General features: G+C 36.6%; 2 protein-coding genes across 2 annotated transcripts; both read left to right on the top strand.

The window, feature by feature from the left end:
* The first annotated feature begins 3862 nt into the window (after window positions 1–3862).
* Window positions 3863–5081, top strand: LOC105613925 (olfactory receptor 4A47-like). Its single transcript, XM_027963776.2, has 2 exons — window positions 3863–4633; window positions 4917–5081. The coding sequence occupies exons 1-2, from the start codon at window positions 3863–3865 to the stop codon at window positions 5079–5081; spliced, it is 936 nt and encodes a 311-aa protein (XP_027819577.2).
* An 8637-nt stretch (window positions 5082–13718) lies between these two features.
* LOC101105131 (olfactory receptor 4A47-like) lies at window positions 13719–14648 on the top strand. Its single transcript, XM_004021591.4, has one exon. The coding sequence runs from the start codon at window positions 13719–13721 to the stop codon at window positions 14646–14648; it is 930 nt and encodes a 309-aa protein (XP_004021640.4).
* The last annotated feature ends 6675 nt before the right edge of the window (window positions 14649–21323 follow it).

The raw sequence follows: 21323 nt of genomic DNA, 5'->3' as shown, positions 1-21323 counted from the left end.
GTTGTGAGATGAGTGCGATTGAGCAGTAGTTTGAATATGCTTTGACATTGCCTTTCCTTGGGTTTGGAATGAAAATTGACATTTTCCAGTTCTGCAGCAACTGCTGAGTTGTCCAAATAGCTGGCATATGAGTGCAGCACTTTAACAAAGTCATCTTTTTGAATTTGAAATGGCTCAGCTGGAATTCCATCACCTCCACTAGCTTTGTCTGTAGTGCTGCTTCCTAAGGCCCACTTGACTTCACATTTCAGGATGTCTGGCTCTAGGTGAGTGATCACACCATCGTGGTTATCTGGGTCATGAAGATAGTTTGTGTATAGTTCTGTGTATTCTTGCCACCTCTTCTTAATATCTTTTTACTCTGTTAGGTCCATAATATTTCTGTCCTTTATTGTGACCATCTTTGCATGAAATATTCCCTTGGTATCTCTGATTTTCTTGAAGAGATCTCTAGCCTTTCCCATTCTATTGTTTTCCTCTATTTCTTTGCATTCATAACTGAGGAAGGCTTTCTTATCTCTCCTTGCTATTCTTTGGAACTCTGCATTCAAATAGGTATATCTTTCCTTTTCTCCTTCGCCTTTAGCTTCTTTTATTTTCTCAGTTATTTGTAAGGTCTCCTTAGACAACCATTTTGCCTTTTTTTGCATTTCCTTTTCTTGGGGATGATCTTGGTCATTGCCTCCTATACAATGTCACAAAACTCTGTCCGTAATTCTTCAAGCACTCTATCAGATCTAATCCTTTGAATCTATTTGTCACTTCAACTGTACAAGCATAAGGGATTTGATTTAGGTCATACCTGAATGATCCTGTGGTTTTCCCTACTTTCTTCTATTTAAGAATTTTTTTAATTAAAATTAAAATTTAATTTAAATTTAAAATTTAAGATTTTCTCTCTCTCTCTCTCTTTTTTTTAATTTTTTTTTTGCTCTATACAGTCAACAAAAGCAAGACTGGAAGCTGACTGTTACTCAGATCATGGACTACTTAATGCCAAGCTGAGAATATTGAGTAGTAAATAAAACAATGGAAACTCTTCCTATGCCAGGTGTGGGAAATATATAACAAATAAGTTCACTGGTACAAAACATTGGGTTGACTTTATTCTTGATTGGCTGTAGTCTCATAAAGATTCTAAAGTTATTTTTCCATCATTATGTTGCATCATTATCATATTTAAAATGAAATTTGGTCTAATAATATCTTTTTTTAAATATAAATTTATTTTAATTGGAGGTTAATTACTTTACAATGTTGTATTGGTTTTGCCCTACATCAACATGAATCCATCACAGGTATACACGTGTTCCCCATCCCGAACCCCCTTCCCTCCTTCCTCTGTACCATCCCTCTGGGTCGTCCTATAAATCTTCTTTTAAAACTTTGGGGGAAATTCCAGTGTATTAATTAAAGCAAGAATCAGTCTTGGACACATTCCAATTCCAAGACTCCATGTGATTGCAGCCATGAAATTAAAAGACGCTTACTCCTTGGAAGAAAAGTTATGACCAACCTAGATAGTATATTCAAAAGCAGAGACATTACTTTGCTGACAAAGGTCCATCTAGTCAAGGCTATGGTTTTTCCTGTGGTCATGTATGGATGTGAGAGTTGGACTATGAAGAAGGCTGAGCGCTGAAGAATTGACGCTTTTGAACTGTGGTGTTGGAGAAGACTCTTGAGACTCCCTTGGACTGCAAGGAGATCCAACCAGTCCATTCTAGAGGAGATCAACCCTGGGATTTCTTCAGAAGGAATGATGCTAAAGCTGAAACTCCAGTACTTTGGCCAACTCATGCGAAGAGCTGACTCATTGGAAAAGACTCTGATGCTGGGAGGGATTGGGGGCAGGAGGAGAAGGGGACGACCGAGGATGAGATGGCTGGATGGCATCACAGACTCGATGGACATGAGTCTGAGTGAACTCCGGGAGATAGTGATGAACAGGGAGTCCTGGCATGTTGCGCTTCATGGGATGGCAAAGAGTCGGACACGACTGAGCAACTGAACTGAACCGATGATAAATTAAACTGGAAGGGATGAAATATCCCATAATCTTACCCTTAACAGGGAGAAGATACTATCCATTCAGTGACTGTAATAAATTTTTCAGGAGGTCATTTCTTAAGTTTAAAGCATGACAAAGTAATCACAGCAAAATCTTTTGAAATCTGGAATCAATTATTCTGTCCATGCTAATGTGAGTGTGAGAAGAGCTAAACATTCAAATGCTATTTTTCATGTTAGTAGGAAATAAGTTGTGAAAAGCTTCCCTAGGAAATGACTAATTGATATCTATGTTTCTATGAATGTAGCAGATTTGCTGGTCATTTTGATACATTTCCTGATATGATAAACTATTTTTTTCCTGTGTGCCATGGAAATCCTTTCAAATAATCTATATTTTATATAAAAATGAACTTCTGAATAATCAGAAGACTCAGTGGGGAAAAAGGACAGACTGCTAGATGAAATAAACTCAAGTCATAAGGCAGCATTTGGCCTCTGTCATCAAACTGGATGAAAAATAATTTCAAGTGTTTATGAGTAACTTCAAATCATCCTTAGGTTCTGAACAAACCCTTCACAAGGTAAGACTAAAAGAAAATAAGGAGAACCAGGCTCACAGTTGCATGACTTTCTTAATATAAGAAATTAAAGAAATTAAATTAAATTACTTTGAAATTACTTAGAAATGTGTGATTTTGGGAAAATCAATATTTTCTGAGTGTTAAATTCCTCAATTATAAAATGGCAATTGCATTTCTTGTTATTGTAAATATTAAATGTGATACATTAGACTATGAGTGGAGTGCATGATTGGAATATGCTGTAGCAGTTTTGAGCAATAGAGTGATGTCATCAGAATAAAACTGAAAAGACAATTTGAGCTGCTTTAGGAGAACCATTTTTGGGAGAATAAACACAAAAAAATCTTGGTAGGAAGGTACTGCGTAGAACAAGAAGAAATTAAGAAGGGAATGAAAAATTAGTGAGATATTTTGAAAGTAGAGTCAACAGGATTTAACAACGTTTTATGAGAGTACCAAGTGCAGAGGACTGTAATTTTTTTGTCGGGACAATAGCATAGAAAATGATAGTATTTAATGAAATAAATAAGGAATGCCTCCTTCAATTTTGTATAAGAACTGCTTCTGTTTTTCATGGAAAAATTAAAAGCTAGTTTTATAAATACTAAATTGTCAATCAACTGGATGTCAAAAACTAGAGATGTTGCATATATAAATTTGAAAATTAAGGGAGAAAGAGGGGCTGGAGACACAAAATTATACTGCTGCAACATTTATTGGTCAGGAAAAGTTAAATATCCACCTAAAGACCTAAGATGTATCAGTGAGGTCTGAGACAATTCAAGACAGGGATCTTCTACTCATAGTTTAGTCTACTCACATTGATTATGTAAGTTACCTTAAGAGAGTCACAGGTATTACACATTTGTGACTTTATAAATGGTGCTCCTTTTCATGGAATTCTCTTCCCATTTTTTTTTTTATTCCCTCATTAAAAAAAAAAAAGCTGAAGCATTGCTTCCTTTGGGAAATCTTCTCTGATTCTAGTTTGATATACACCTGTGATGTGACTCTTAGCACTGTGTGAATATTCTGTTAATGGCTGGAATTGCCTAATCCCTCATTATGTGTCATAGCATTGAGGGTAGTGTTCTATGGCTTATTCAAGTTGGTAATTAAAATATTCATGGCACATTGGACCCAAAAGATACTCCATTCACATTCTTCTAATGAATGGATAAATAAAAAATTAAGCATTTAATTCTTTACTCCCTTGTTTTGTAGGTAAACTGCTTCTTATATGTGAATTCAGCTTTTGGAAGAACTAGATGGAACCAAGGAACAATTTATCTTACTTTGTCCTCTCAGGCCTCAGAAAGAATCCAAAGGAGCGAAAAGTCCTCTTTGTCATGTTCCTGGTCTTCTGCATTTTGATTGTACTGGGCAACTTTCTCATTATCATTACTGTAACTGTCAGTAAGACTCTGAACTCACCAGTGTACTTTTTTCTTGCTAGCTTAGTGTCTATGGATGTCACTTCTTCTTCTTCTACTACCTGCAGATTGATTTCAGACTTTTTCTTTGCGTGGGGGTGGAGGGACATATCTTTTGAATCTTGCATGACTCAGCTGTTTGTAGAGCACATTTTTGCTGGATCAGGGGTCTTCCTTCTGCTTGTGATGGCCTATGACTGCTATGTGGCCATCTGCAAGCCCTTGCATTATTTGGTGATCATGAGGCAAAAGGTGTGTGTTGTGCTGCTGGTGGTGTCGTGGGTTGGAGGCTGTCTATACTCAGTAATTCAACTTTGCACTGTTTATGGGCTCCCATTCTGTGGCCCCAATATCATTGACCACTATGTGTGTGACATGTACCCCTTATTGAAACTCATCTGCACTGACACCTATGTCAGTGACCTTCTAGTTGCATTCAGTGGAGGACTGATCTGCACTCTTGGGTTTTTGCTCTTACTCATCTCCTATAGAGTCATTCTGCACTCTCTGAAGAACCTGAGTCAGGAAGGGAGGCAGAACGCCCTCCAGACATGTGGTTCCCACATCACTGTGGTTGTCTGCTTCTTTGTTTCCTGTATTTTCATGTATGTAAGACCTGATAGGCAATGACACCTCACTCCAGTACTCTTGCCTGGAAAATCCCATGGATGGAGGAGCCTGGTGGGCTACAGTCTTTGGGGTCGCTGAGAGTCAGACATGACTGAGCGACTTCACTTTCACTTTTCACTTTCATGCATTGGAGAAGGAAATGGCAACACACTCCAGTGTTCTTGCCTGGAGAATCTCAGGGACAGAGGAGCCTGGTGGGCTGCCATCTATGGGGTCACACAGAGTCAGACATGACTGAAGTGACTTAGCAGCAGCAGCAGCAGCAAGACCTGCTAAAACATTCCCCATTGATAAACTATTGAGTGTGTTTTATACAGTCATAACGCCCATGCTGAACCCATTAATCTACAGTCTAAGAAGTTCTGAGTTGACTAATGCTATGAAGATGCTCTGGAGAAGAAACATTGTATCTCATATTAATTAATGCATCATTAAATGCATCATCCATCATGAAGAGAGTCATTTGACATCAGGTCCCATTTCCTTTGAATGCAGAAATTATTTTAATGATAACCCTGTATGGAAGACTTCCCTGGTGGCTCAGAGGTTAAAGCGTCTGTCTGCAATGTGGGAGAGCTGGGTTCGATCCCTGGGTCAGGAAGATCCCCTGGAGAAGGAAATGGCAACCCACTCCAGTATTCTTGCCTGGAGAATCCCATGGACAGAGGAGCCTGGTGGGCTACAGCCCACGGGGTCGCAAAGAGTCGGACACGACTGAGCGACTTGACTTTATTTAAGACAGCAAAAGAGACACAGACCTATAGAACAGGCTTTTGGACTCTGTGGGAGAGGGAGAGGGTGGGATGATTTGGAAGAATAGCATTGAAACACATATAATATCATATATGAAATGAATCACCAGTCCAGGTTTGATGCATGACACTGGATGTTTGGGGCTGGTGCACTGGGATGACCCAAAGGGATGGTACGGGGATGGAGGAGGGAGGGGGGTTCAGGATAGGGAACATGTGTATACCTGAGGTGGATTCATGTTGATGTATGGCAAAACCGATACAATATTGTAAAGTAATTAGCCTCCAATTAAAACAAATAAATTTATATTAAAAGAATAAATAAATAAAATTGACTCTGATTTCTCTTTCTTCTTGAAAATTATAACTATCATTAAATAATATAATCATACAACTGTGCTATTCATAACAGTTTGCTCCATGCTACAATGTAAGCTCCATAATTCTTGCTTGTCAATATACCTAGAAAATTGTAATGCTTATACAGCAAGGCATTAATAATAAATAAATGATTTAATGAGGAAAATGCTATATATTTATATTTTTTAAATTTAAATTGATTTATTTTAATTGGAGGCTAATTACTTTACAATATTGTATTGATTTTGCCATACATCATCAGTTCATGTATCTATATCTTTCATACTTTTTCAGACAGTGCAATTTTTATTTCAGTTAAGTTCAGCCACTCAATTGTGTCTGACTCTTTGTGACCCCATAAATCACAGCATGCCAGGCCTCCCTGTCCATCACCAACACACAAAGTTCACTCAAACTCATGTCCATTGAGTTGGTGATGCCATCCAGCCATCTCATCCTCTGTAATCCCCTTTTCCTCCTGCCCCAAATCCCTCCCATCATCAGAGTCTTTTCCAATGAGTCAGCTCTTTGCATGAGGTGGCCAAAGTACTGGAGTTTGAGCTTTAGCATCATTCCTTTCAAAGTACACCCAGAGCTGATCTCCTTTAGAATGGACTGGAATTTAAATTTCTAAATTTAATAAATTTTTATTTAGATTATTGTCATTTAAGTGAACTTTTTTATTTATGTTATTTAAAATATTTAATTTTATATAGGCTTCCTTCTTTACTACATTTCAGTTGTATTATACATAAAGTAAAATAATCACTTTAACATTTTTACTATTTATAAGAAAATGTAGTAAATAGATCATAATAAAAGCATAAATGAAATCCAAAGTATATGGGATTGAGTAAATTTCCTATTTTCCTTCAGCATTTTCTAGGCCTCATACTCAGAGACTGGCCCAAATTTGTTTCTTCATTTTCATCTGAGAATAATATTTGTAAATGCAAACGTATATGCCATATGTATGTTTGTTTTTATTTATGGATGTAGCATTTACTTTAATATGCAACATCTTAAAAATATCTCCATATCAATCCATATATGTCTTTTAATTTTTCTCATCCTGCACAATACTCCTTATAAATATAAAGTTAGTATGTTGTTTCCTCTTCATGTGGTTCATAAACTTTTTTACGGTAAATACTTTTCCAACGAATATATGCTTATGAATTGTGCAAATATTATTGAGGGCCTGGGCTCAGTCTCTTTTCAGGGAATTAGGATTCTACAAGACACAGACAGAGCAAACCCTCCCCTCACCAAACTAAAAGCATACGAAAAACAGACTCATTAACAAAACTCAAAAACCCTGTTAGATGTAGTTCTAGAGATTGGGGGGGGGGGGTAGTGGTGGTGGTGGAAATACAAACATATTTATTCAGTTCAGTTCAGTTCAGTCACTCAGTCGTGTCTGACTCTTTGCGACCCCATGAATCGCAGCACGCCAGGCCTCCCTGTCCATCACCAACTCCCGGAGTTCACTCAGACTCACATCCATCGAGTCAGTGATGCCATCCAGCCATCTCATCCTCTATAGTCTCCTTCTCCTCCTGCCCCCAATCCCTCCCAGCATCAGAGCCTTTTCCAATGAGTCAAGTCTTCGCATGAGGTGGCCAAAGTACTGGATTTGGGGCAGGGGGTTGGAAATACAAACATATTTATTAGGTTGGTTCAAAAGTAATTGTGGTATCTGCATTGTTAACATTTTCCATTTGATATTGGAGTACATTCTTAAATGCGGTTAAATTATATGCATCATTTTAATGCACATTTTTCACTTTATGTTTTTTGCTAATGACCTATTATTTACTCTGTATTTTATATTTCAGACTAGGGAAATGATGTTAGACAAAAAGCAAATTCAAGTGATTTTGTTATTTGAATTCAAAATGAGTGTTAAAGCAGCAGAGACCATTCACAACTCAACAATGCATCTGGCCCAGGAACTGCTAATGAACAGTTCTGGGCCAGTGGAGTGCAGTGGTGGTTCAAGAAGTTTTGCAAAGGAGATGAGAGTCTTGAAGATGAGGAGCTTAGTGGCTGACCATTGGAAGTTGACAAAGACCAATTGAAAGCAATCATCGAAGATGATTCTCTTATAATTACATGAGAATTTGCTGGAGAACTCAAAGTCAACCATTGAATGGTCATTCAGTGTTTGAAGCAAATTGGAAAGGTGAAATTGGACTAAAGAGAAGTTTCAAAGCACTTCCCAAAGCCAAACTTGCACCAAAAAAAAAAAAAAAAAGAAAAGTCATGGTCACTGTTTGGTGGTCTGCTGCTGGTCTGATCCACTACAGCTTTCTGAATCCCAGTGAAATCATTACATCTGAGAAGTATGCTCAGCAAATCAATGAAGTAAAGTGAAATGAAGTGAGAGTTGCTCAGTTATGTCAGATTCTTTGCAATCCCATGCACTGTAGCCTGCTAGGTTCCTCTGTCCATGGGATTCTCCTGGCAAGAATACCGGAGTGGGTTGCCATTCCCTTCTCCAGGGGATCTTCCCAACCCAGGGATTGAACCTGGGTCTTCTGCATTGCAGGCAGATTCTTTACTGTCTGATCCACCAGGGAAGTCCCAGGAAATCAATGTGATGCCTCCAAAACTGCAATGCCTGCAGCCAGTTTCGGTCAACAGAAGGGGCCTAATTCTTCTTCAGGATAATGATCAACTGCACCTCACACATACAATTCTCCAAAAGTTGAACAAATGGGTCTACTAAGTTTTGCATCATCTGCCATCTTCAACCTGACCTTTTGCCAATTGACTACCATTACTTCAAGCATATCAACAACTTTTTCAGGGAAAACACTTCCACAACCAGCAGTAGGCAGAAAATGACTTCTAAGAGTTTGTGGACTCCCCAAGTCTGGATTTTTACATACAACAATAAACAAACTTATTTCTCATTGACAAAAATGTGTCAATTGCAATGATTCCTATTTTGATTAATAAAGATATTTGAGCCTACTTATTAATATGTTAATTTAATGGTCACAGTCTGAAACCGCAGTCACATTTGCACCAATCTGTTTTATTACTACTCATTGCAATTTCTATTTAAGACATCACTGTCCCATTTTGCATAAATAATTCCCTGTCACTTTGAGGGTAAAGCCATCCCACTCAGTGTTTCATCAGTAACTTTGGTGCCTCTATTTGCAAGGTGGAGTTTAACTCCAATCTGTAGTGCAAATTCTCATTGCTTTATAGGTAAGGAAGTTTCGTATTGTAAAATCCCTTCTTTCCTCTGCAAAACCAGACAATCTGAAGTAGTCCAGAGGAGCACAAAATCCTTCAAAAGTGTTTGATAACTTGCTTATTAGATCTGAGTTTGAAATTCCAAAATAAAAAGTTTTGGTTTTTGTTCCTTCTTTCTCCTTCTTTCTCCTTCTTCTTCTCCTTCTTCTTGTCCTTCTTCTTCTCCTTCTCTTCTTCTTCTTCTTTTCTTTTTTTTTTTTGGGGGGGGTCTACTTTCTTCATTGATTCATCCTGAGTATTTAAACAATGCCTGACCCACAGAAGGTACTCAATATTTGTTGAATTGATTAAATAAAGTTTTGGAATTAACATACACAGACTACTATATTTAAAATTGCTATCCAACAAGGACCTACTGTATAGCACAGGGCACTCTGCTGAACATCTTTTAGTAGCCTAAATGGGAAAAGAATTTGAAAAAGGATAGATGTATGGATATGTATACCTGAATCACCTTGCTGTACACCTGAACTAACACATTGTTAGTCAACTATATTCCAATACAAAATAAATATTACAAATACAGATTTTAATTTAGTAGTTTTGTTATTTATTGACCTGTTTACCTCTTAGAAAGAATACCTTGTTTTGTTTGAAGCCCGTGATCTTTGCATATACTTTGGGCTACTGTGCTATAGTTTATGTTTTCACTGACTCGATGAACGTGAGTCTGAGTGAACTCTGGTAGTTGGTGATGGACAGGGAGGACTGGCGTGCTGCAATTCATGGGGTCGCAAAGAGTCGGACACGACTGAGGGACTGAACTGAACTGAACTGAACTGAAGCCAACTAAGGAGGTAAACTTAGTTCTTAAATTTATTTTAAAAATTGTGGTGAAATATACATAGCAATTTTGACCATTTTAAAGTGGCACTAAGTTAATTCACATTGTTATGCAAACATTACCACCATCCATCTCCAAAATTTTTCAGCTTTCCAAACTGAAATTCCACAGCCATTAGACAAAATTCTCCATTTTCACTCACTGAGCCCTAGGCAGATCAACTCCCATTCTATTTCCTGCCTATGAATTTGACTACTTCAAGTGCCTCATGTAAGTGGAATCATATCATTTGTTTTTTTGGTGATTGCCTTTTTTATCACTAATTATAATTTCTTTACTCCACTAAACGCTTGGCACCCTTGTTGAAAATTATCTAAACACATATAGAAAGATTTATTTCTACACTATCTATTTTACTCCATTAGTCCACTGTCCATCTTTATTTCAACACTGGGGCTGTGATTACCATAGCTTTGTATAAAATATTTTATAATCAGGAGGTATGAGACTCCCGATCTTCTTTTTATAGAGTGTTTTGACAATTTGGAGTCCTTGAGATTCCGTATGAATTTTAGCATGAATTTATCTGTTTCTGCAAAAAGCAATTTTCTGATTATGATAGGGATTGCACTGAATCACTTGAAGCATTATTAACATCTTAATACTGTTGAATATTCCAGCTCATAAACGTCTTCTTGTATGCGTGTGTTCTATATATCTCTGAGCAACATTTTGTAGTTTTCAGAGCATAAAATTTTATTTTATTCTTTTTTGATGCTTTTGTAAGTGGAGTTATTTTCTTAAATTCTCCTTGGGTTGCCCATGATCAGATAGAAATTCAATTATCATTTCATAGAAATAATTTCATAGAACTAGATTTCACAGAAATCTCTCAACAAGCTGGTAATAGAATGTACCTTGACAAAGATCCATGTATGACAGATCTACAGCTAATAACTTCCTCAACATGAAAGGTTGAAAGCTTTTCCATTAAAATCTGTAATAAACAGGGCATGTTCTCTCTGGTCCTTTTTAACATAGTACTTCCGTAAAAATTTCTGTGAAAATTTTAGAGTTTTCTAAGTATAGCTCCTGTTTTCTCTGAAGTGAGATAGTTTTATTCACTAATTTTATTTAGCTTTAGTTTCTCTAAGAGTGTTTCTGATGGTAGCCCCTTGCTATCATTTCAATCTCAGCTTAAGCATCACCTTTAAGGAAAGGTCATCTCTATCCACAGTAGAACTCTCTCTTATCTTTTGTCACAGCATTCTGTTTCTTATAAGCAGTGAATAAGACTCAATCTGCTTTGTTAGGTTGTCTCATTCTTTATTGTCTGACTCTAAGAAAGAAGATCCCTGCAGGAAAAGCCTCTCACGTGTTTCCCTAGGTTTCACTAGTCTCTGTGTCCTCACTCACAGGACAGTTGCTGACATGACAGAGGTGCCTTGACTTAAAAAATGATAATGAATCCTCCTTGATGTATGGCAAAACCAATACAATATTGTAAAGTAATTAACCTTCAATTAAAATAAATTTATATTAAAAAAAGAAAAAGCACTGAGAAACCTGTAAAAACTATTTATCATAATACTAAATGGATCAATGCAATCCCCACCAAAAGCTCAGCAAGTAATTTTGTGGATATCAGTAAACTCATTTTAAACTTTAAAAAAATAATAATGATTGGATTATATATTATATCTAAAATTTTAATATATTTAATTGTTTTTTATATAATTTTCATATATCGAACCAAATTAAGGTGATTAAATTGAGCACTAAACAAAAGGAAAGAAAATCTTGCGATGGCAGGTGGGGAAAGAAATAACAAATAAGTTCACGGTGACAAAATTTTTGATTATTTTTGATTGACTTTAGTCTCATAAAGATTCTCCTGATATTATTTATGTGACTTTGCCTATTAAATATCTTTATATATAGATACTTAATTAAAAAAAAAAAAAAACCTCTGGGGGAAATCCCAGCGAATTAATTAAACAAGAATCAGTCTTGGACACATTCCAATTGTAAGACTCAATGATAATTGCAGCTGATAATTCCCCTTAACAGGGAGAAGATGTTATCCACTTGGTAACCGGGATAAATTTTTCAGCAGGTCTTTTTATAGACTTAAAGTGTGACAAAAAAAATTATAAGAATGTCTTCCAAAATCTCAGTCAATGAGTCTGGTCATATTAATATGACAGAATGAAAAGGGCTAAACAGTCAAATATTATTTTTCTTTTTGAAGATAGTAGGACATATGTTATTTCTGAAAATCTTCCCTGCCAAATAACTAGTTCATTTCTTCTATGTATATGTAAGATTTGCTACTCATTTTGATAAATTTCCTAACATGGTAAACTTTTGTTTTTCTGGGTGTGCACCATGGAATTCCTTTCAAATAATCAACACAATGCTAAAAAATGTGTCTCTGAATAATCTGAAAACTCCATGGAGAAAGTGGACAGATAGTCAAATGAAATAAAATGCATCCTCAAGTAATAAGGTGACCTTTTGTCCTCTGTTGTCAAATTGGATGAAAAATAATTTCAAACCTTTACTTGTAACTTAAAGTCACTCTTAGATTCTGAACAAACCTCCACAAGGTAAGATTAGCAGTAAGTAGTGGAAACTAGGCTCATAATTGCGGGACTGTCTTTATTATGTAAGAAATTTAATTACTTTGAAATCAATCAAACAGCTTCAATTCTAGATTTGTCCCTTAGAAATGTATGATTTTGGGAAAATAAATGAGATCTTCTAACATTAGTTTCCTCAATTATAAAATGAGGATTACAGTTCTTGCTGCTCTCAATATTGTAAACAGTAGACTGTTATTGTATGTTTAGAATATATTCTAGAATCTTTGAGCAATAGAGTGATGTCATTTGGGCTGCTTCAGCAGAACCGATTGTTGGAGGCTAGTATAAACATGGAGAGACTTGGTAGGAGCCTATTGCAGTGGACCAGGAATAAAATGATAAATAGAGAATGATCAAATTTGTGATATATTTTCATAGTAGAGTGAATAGGATTTATTAAAGGCTTATGAGAGTAACAAATGAGTGAGGAGTACAGCAATTTTTTTGTCTGAACAATAACATGGAAAAAGCATTTAATGAGATAAATAGGAAACATTTATTTAAATTTTGTATAGAAAATGCTTATGTTTATTATGGACATTTAAAAAGTTTTTAAATACTAAACTGCCATTCACTTGGATGTCAAAATTAGAGATGTTGCATATCCAAGTTTGCAAAATAAGAAGAGAGGTAGGGGTGGGGACACAAAACCACTGCTGTAGCATTTAATTGTCAGGAAAAGGGAAATATCCACCTAAGAGCCTAAGAAGTGTCAGTGAGGTCTGAGACAATTCAGGACAGGAAACTTCCATTCACAGTTTGATCTATCCACGTTGATTATGTAAATTACCTCAAGTGGGCCTCAAGTATTAGACTTTTTCGACTATAAATGCTGCACTTTTTGGATTTCTCTAACATTTTTTTTTAATTAATTCAATTCTTTTTTGCACTTCAGCAAAGCTGAAGCTTTGCTTCCTCTGGGAAGTCTTCTGTCATACCTGTTTGATACACTCTTGTACTATGACTCTCAGCACTGTTTGAATATTCATTTAATGGCACTAATAACCTGAGTCTGGAATTGCCTGATTTCTTGTTGTGTGTCATAGCATCGAGGGACAGAAACTCTGTCTTCAAATTGATAATAAAATTGTCCATGACACATCAGACACAAATAGTTGTTCTATACTCATTCTTCTAACGAATGGAAAAAAAAAATTCTTACATTTGAACATTTCCCCCCTTTAACTTTCCTTCCTTGTTTTGTAGGCAAGTTGCTTCTACTATACGAAGTCACCTCCTGTACAGATTAGATGGAGTCAAAAAACAATGTAACCTACTTTGTTCTCCTGGGACTCACACAGAATCCAAAGGAGGGGAAAGCACTTTTTGTTATGTTCCTGTTTCTCTACATTTTGACTGTGGTGGGCAATTTTCTAATTATAGTCACTATAATTGTCAGTAAGTCCCTGAAAACACCAATGTACTTTTTTCTTGCTTGCTTGTCATTTATGGATATTACTTATTCCTCTTCTATTACCCCCAGATTGATATCCGACTTGTTCTTTGGAGAAAAAACCATAACTTTCAAATCTTGCATGACCCAGCTCTTTACAGAGCACCTTTTTTCTGGATCAGGGGTCTTCCTTCTGCTGGTCATGGCCTATGACAGATACGTGGCCATCTGCAAGCCCTTGCATTATTTGGTGATCATGAGGCAAAGGGTGTGTGTTGTGCTGCTTGTGGTGTCCTGGGTTGGAGGTTTTCTGCATTCAGTAATTCAACTTAGCACTGTTTATTGGCTCCCTTTCTGTGGCCCCAATATCATTGATCACTTTCTCTGTGACATGTACCCTTTATTGAAACTCGTCTGTACTGATACCTTTGTCATTGGTATCTTAGTGCTGGCCAATGGGGGGCTGATCTGCACTGTTGTGTTTCTGCTCTTACTCATCTCCTATGGAGTCATCCTGCATTCTTTGAAGAACCTGAGTCAGGAAGGGAGGCGGAAAGCCCTCCAGACCTGTGGTTCCCACATCACTGTGATTGTCTGCTTCTTTGTTCCCTGTATTTTCATATATGTAAGACCTGCTAAGACCTTCTACATTGATAAATCATTGACTGTGTTCTATACAGTTATAACACCCATGCTGAACCCACTAATCTACAGTCTAAGAAATTCTGAGTTAACTTATGCTATGAAGAAGCTCTGGAAAAGAAACATCATATCCCATATTAAATAAATGCATCATCCATCATGAAGGGAGTCATTTGACATCAAAGTTCATTTTGTTCGAATGCAAAAGTCATTTTAAAAGTTATTCTGATTTCTCTTTCTTCAACGAGTTTATGGTAATAGTAATTAAAGATTATGATTATACAACCATGGTATAACTGCAGTTTTCCTACTTTCTAGAATATAAAGACTATAATTACTTGCCCATCAGTGTATCTAGAATGGTGTAATGCCTATATAGCAAGGAGTTGATATGTAATGAATTAGAGAGTAAATTTTTACATAGTTATACTGATTTTTCATCAACTTATGCATTTATATTTTTATTCTTTTTCAGGGACAGTGTAATTTTTATTCAGCATCTTGTCATTTAAGTTAGCATTTTTACTTATACAGTTTAAAATGCATAATTGTGTATGGCTTGCCTATACTGTTTTTCATTTGCATTATACACAACATTTTTACTTTTCTACTTTTACTGTTTACAATGAAACTGAAGTAAAATAGATAATAAATAGCATAAGTGAAAGCTAAATGCTACAAAAGTGTAGTCACTCAGTAGAGTCCGATTGTTTGCCACCCCATAGACTGTAGTCCACCAAGCTCTGTCCATGGAATTCTACGGGCAAGAATACTGGAATGGATTGCCATTCCCTTTTCCAGGGGATCTTCCCAACCCAGGGATGGAACCTGGGTCTCCTGGATTGCAGGCAATTTCTTTGCTGTCTGAGCCACAAGGAGATCCCAACAATATGAGGTGAAATGTAAAATGAATTTTCTATTTTTCTCTCGGCTTCTTCCAGTACTCATTCTCAGAGGCTGACCCTAAATTTCTTTCTTAATTATTATCTACTAGTCTTTTCAGATGCAAGTGTATTCTCTATACGTATATTTCTTTGTTTCTATATATGCATCACTTGCTTTGCTATGCAATGTCTTATAGATATGCAATATCATATAGATATTTTCATACCAGTCCATATGTATTTCTTAGATTTTCTCATTTTTCAAAACACTCTTTATAAATTTATATCAAAATCAATGTCTATTCTTTTCATGAGATTCTCAAACTTTTTAGGACAGTTATGTTTCCAATAAATGTATGTTTCTGAATATGTGCAAATATAAGATCCTAGGTATAGAACTGTTGATATTACATTTGATTCAAAGGTCATGTAGTATATGCATTTAAAATGATGGTATTGATATGTATTGCCAAAATATCATTCTCTTTTTCAAAATTAATTTTAATTGGAGGAAAATTGCTTTACCATGCTGTGTTGGTTTCTGCCATACAACAGCCCAAATTAGTCATAATCATGCACATGTCACCGTGCCTCCTAGCTCAGTCAGTAAAGAATCTGCGCGCAATGCAGGAGATCCGGGTTTGATCCCTGTGTCAGGAAGATCCCCTGGAGAAGGAAATGGTAACCCACTCCAGGATTCTTGCCTGGAGAGTCCCATGGACAGAGGTGCCTGACACTCTACAGTCCAGGGGTTGCAAGAGTCAGACATGACTTAGTGGCTGAACCAGCATCACTTCCATCTTGAGCCTCCCTCTCTTCCCCCGACTCCACCCCTGTAAGTCACCACAGAGTGCCAAGCTGGGCTCCCTGTGTTATATAGCACCTTTTCACAGTTATCTGTTTTACACAAGGTAGTGTATATATGCCGATGCTACTTTATCTGTTTATCTCATTCTTTCCTTACCCTGCTGTGTCCACGAGTCCCATCTCTATATCTGCATCTCCATTTCTTTCCTGCAAATAGATTCATCAACACCATTTTTCTAGATTCCATACAGATACGTTAATATACTATATTTTTTTTCTCTTTCTGACTTAATTCACTCCAAACTATTGCTCTTGAGGCTGTACTAACAGTTACTGTGTCTGTGCTTAGCTGCTCAGCTGTGTCCTACTCTTTGCAACTCCATAGAGTGTAGCCTGCCAGGCTTCTCTGTTCTTGGGATTTTTCAGGCAAGAATACTGGAATGGGTTGCCATTTTCTCCTCCAGGGGATCTTCCTGACTTAGGAATCTAACCTGTGTCTCTTTTACTCACTGAGCCATTGAGGAAGCCCCACTAACAGCTGTTGTTCTGTCCAAAGTCCATGTGGATTTTTTTGACAACATTCTCAACAACCAGTACCTGATAAATATATGTATTACATCTGATTAAAGTTATTTTTTACTTTAATGGCAAACCTTTTGAAATAATTAAGTTTGAGTATCTTCCCACATGTTTAATTTGATTTGTATTTGTTTGTGGATTTTATAATCTTTAATCTGATTCATTCATTTTTTTTATTTTTATGAGAGATTTTTAAGCAAGAGAAATGATCTCTTTTACATTGTATATATAGTTAATGTTTTCTGGCTATTTGTTTTTAACCTTTTATCCTATGTAGAATTATTTTTGCCTGTAAAACTTTTTGTAGTTTATATTAAATTAAAAAAATGTATCTTGCTCAGCAAGAATTTTCTCATTTCACTTGAGCCAAAAGTTCTTCAGTTATTTTTTCCTTTTGCACTTAATTTTCCAATCATTTTTCAAATCTTACATTTTATAACATTTGATTCATCTTGAATTTATTTAGGAGTTTAAATAGGGGTTGATTGTATTTGTCCTTTAAATTTTAGAATTTTTAAAAATATCCACCTATTTATCTTTTTGCCATTGATTTGAAATTCTATTTTATTTAGAACTCCCACTGTATTTGGGTCCAATTCAAAACTTTAATTTTTCCACTGATCTCTTTATTCATGTGCACCTTGACACATAATTACTATGATAGCTAAGATATTTTGACATTTGAAGACTCTAGAAGTCCTTATTAGTATTCTTTCTCAGAATTTTGCCTAAGCCTGTATATTTCTATATCAAAATTAGTAAAAATTAAATAATAAGTTAAGTATAAATAAGATAAAAATATTTAAATGAAAATTAGCTTAAAATTGTTAAAATTAAAATATGTTCAAAACTATTATTTTCATTAATAGTCTCATTGCTGCTGCTGCTGCTGCTGCTGCTGTTGCTGCTGCTGCTGCTGCTGCTGCTGCTGCTGCTGCTGCTGCTGCTAAGTTGCTTCAGTCGTGTCCGACTCTGTGCGACCCCATAGACGGCAGTCCACCAGACTCCCCCATCCCTGGGATTCTCTAGGCAAGAATACTGGAGTGGGTTGCCATTTCCTTCTCCAATGCATGAAAATGAAAAGTCAAAGTGAAATCGATCAGTCATGTCTGAATCTTCTCGACCCCATGGACTGCAGCCTACCAGGCTCCTCCGTCCGTGGGATTTTCCAGGCAAGAGTACTGGAGTGGGATGCCATTGCCTTCTCCAATAGTCCCATTAAGAAGGTTACTTTACAAAGAGTTTATACCTTTAGAGTATTAAAAAAAAAAACTGTTATCCAGATAAGAATTGGTGCTTTCAGTTAACAAGTCACCTATTGTATCATTGGGTTGAACTTGCAGTTCCTGCCCCTGTTTCTAATCCCTTGTAGATAGCTGCTGTTCTTTAGCTATGACACCTAAAATACTACCTGACACTTGCTTTAGGGAAAAAATAATCTCTTTCACGAAGTTCAGGACTTAAATCATTGCAGAGCATCTTGTGCTGCTATCTTCTTGCCATGCTCTGTGCTAGGTGCTAGGTCGCCTCAGTCCTGTCTGACTCTTTGCAACTGTGTGGACCATGACCAGCCAGGATTTTCTGTCCATGGGCTTTGCCAGGAAGAATATAGCCCCTCGCCAAAAAAAAAAAAAAAAAAAAAAAAGGAAAAAAAGAAAACCTAAAAAAATGTTTTAGAGATTTATTTTTTCTGAAGTGCAAACATGTTTAATTTATTGTGACTTATTACAACCCCAGGTGGCACTAGTGGTAAGGAAGCCACCTGCCAGTGCAAGAGATGCAAGAGACTTGGGTTTGCTCCCTGGATTGGGAGCATTCCCTGGACAGACCATGGCAACCCACTCTAGTATTCTTGCCTGAAAAATTCCATGGACAGAGGAGACTGGCAGGCTGCTCAAGTTGATTGCATAATACTTGGATATTGACAATACACACTAGTATTTTTAAAATAGATAATCAACAAGGGCCTACTCTATAACACAGAGAACTATACTCAGTATTTTGTAATAACCTAAATGGAAAAAGAATTTGATACAATAGATACATATATATGTATAACTCAGTCCCTTTGCCTTACACTGGACACTAACACATTATTGATCAGCTATACTCTAATATAAAATAAAAAATAAAAAATAGAAAATTTAATTGTGAAACATGTATAATATCATATATGAAACGAATTGCCAGTCCAGGTTTGATGCATGATACTGAATGCTTGGGGCCGGTGCACTGGGAAGACCCAGAGGGATGGTAAAGGGAAGGGGGTTCAGGATGGGGAACACGTGTATACCTGTGGCAGATTCATGTTGATGTATGGCAAAACCACACAATATTGTAAGGTAATTAGCCTCTAATTAAAATAAATAAATTTACATTTAAAAATAAAATAAATAAATTTACATAAAAAAGAAAATTTAATTTAGTGGTTTTGCCATTGGATTAACATATTTGCCTCTTAAACAAGTTACCCAAGTTTATCTGAAGCCAATGGTATTTGCATATGCTTTGGGCTATCTAGCTATCATAAACCAATTAACGAAGTCACCTTAGGTTTTTTTCTTTTTGTTCCTTTTAAGAAACTGACTTCATTTTTTTTTTTTTTTTGACATGGAATGCAAGCCATTCCAGTATTCTTGCCTGGGGAATCCCATGGACAGAGGAGCCTGGTGGGGTACAGTCCAAGGGGTTGCAAAGAGTTGGGCATGACTGAGCAACTAACACATACACTGTTTTGTTTATTTATTGGTTGCACTGGGTCTTCATTGCTGTGCGTGGGATTTCTATAGTTGTGGAGAGTGGGGGCTGCTCTCTAGTTGTGGTGCATGGGCTTCTTATTTCTGTGGCTTCTTTTGTTGAGGAGCATAGGCTCTAGGTGCACGGGCTTCAGTAGCTGCAGCCTGAGGGCTCTGTAGTTGTGACTTGCTGTCTCTAGGGTGCCTGGGCTTCAGTAATTGCAGCACCGGGGCTCATTAGTTGTGGCTAGAGGACCCTGGAGTATGCAGACTTTGGTAGTTCTGGCATGCAACTCTCAAGCCGTGCCTCTCAGGCTCTAGAGCCTGTGCTCAGTGGTTGTAGAGCATGGACTTAATCGCTCTGCAGCATGAGGAATTTTCCAAGACCAGGGATTGAACCTATGTCCCCTGCACTGGCAGGCAGATTCCCATCCACTGCACCACCAAAGAAGTCCCTTAGTTCTTACATTTATTTTGAATATTGTGGTCATATATACCTAAAGAAGGTTGAGTGTCAAAGAATTGATGCTTTTGAAATGTGGTAGTGGAGAAGACTCTTGGGAATCCCTTGTGCAGTAAAGGGATCAAACCAGCCAACCCTAAAGGAAATCAACCCTGACTATTCTTGGAAGGACTGATGCTGAAGCTGAAGCTCCAATATTTTGGCCACCTGATACAAAGAGCCAACTCATTGGAAAAGACCCTGATTCTGGGGAAAGATTGAAGGCAGGAGGAGAAGGGGACAACAGAGGATGAGACGGTTAGATAGAATCACAAACTCAATGAGCATGACTTTGAGCAGACTCCAGGATATCAAAAAAGGACAGGGAAGCCTGGTCTGCTGCAGCCCATGGGATCAGCAGAGTTGGACATGACTTAGTAAAACATACAGAATAAAATTTACAATTTTAATCATTTTAAATTGACACATACTTGTTATGCAAACACTACCACTATCCATTCTCCTAAAGTTTTCCAACTTCCCAAACTAAAATTAGTCATTAAACAAAATTCTCCATTTAAGCTCATGGAACCCCATTATGAATCTGCTTTAAGTGCTTCATGTAAGTGAAATCATACAATAATTGTTTTTTTGTGATTGCCTTTTTATAACTTGTTATAATATCTTTTCCCCACTAAATACTCTTGGCACCCTTGTTGAAAATTATCTAAAGGCATATACAAAGGTTTATTTCTAGACTTTCTATTTATTCCATTAGTCCGCTGTCCATCTTTATTAGAATACTGGTGCCATGATTACCATTGTTTTGTATAGTATGTTTTAGAGTCAGGAAGTATGAGACCCCCAGCTTTCTTGTTTTCAAGATTTTTTTGGCAATTTCGAGTCCTTGAGATTTCTTATGAATTTTACCATGGATTTTTCTATTTCTGCAAAGTCAGTTTTGCTATTTGGATCTGTAGATCACTTGAGATAATATCAACAGCTTAATACTTTCAAATGCCCCAGATAATAAATATCTTTTCATATTTGTGTGTGTTCCATAATATCTCTCAGTAACCTTTTGTAGTTTTCGGTTTACAAGACTTGTCTCTTTGGTTAAGTTTACTTAAATTTTTTTTTGATGCTTTTTATGTGGAATTATATTCTTAATTTTTCCTTGAGTTGTTAATTTTCACATAGAAATTCAACATTATTTTGTAAAAACATCTCCCAACAAATTGGAAATAGACGGAGTGTACCTTGACATAAGAAAGTCCATACATAACAGATCTATAGCTAGCATCATCCTCAACATAGAAAGGCTGGAATCTTCCTCGTTAAAATCTAGGATAAGACAAGAGGGCACAGTCTCA

This window comes from Ovis aries, unplaced genomic scaffold, assembly GCF_016772045.2.
Source record: "Ovis aries strain OAR_USU_Benz2616 breed Rambouillet unplaced genomic scaffold, ARS-UI_Ramb_v3.0 scaffold_90, whole genome shotgun sequence".
Classification (NCBI taxonomy): domain Eukaryota; kingdom Metazoa; phylum Chordata; class Mammalia; order Artiodactyla; family Bovidae; genus Ovis; species Ovis aries.
This window is presented reverse-complemented; position numbering and strand designations above follow the sequence as displayed.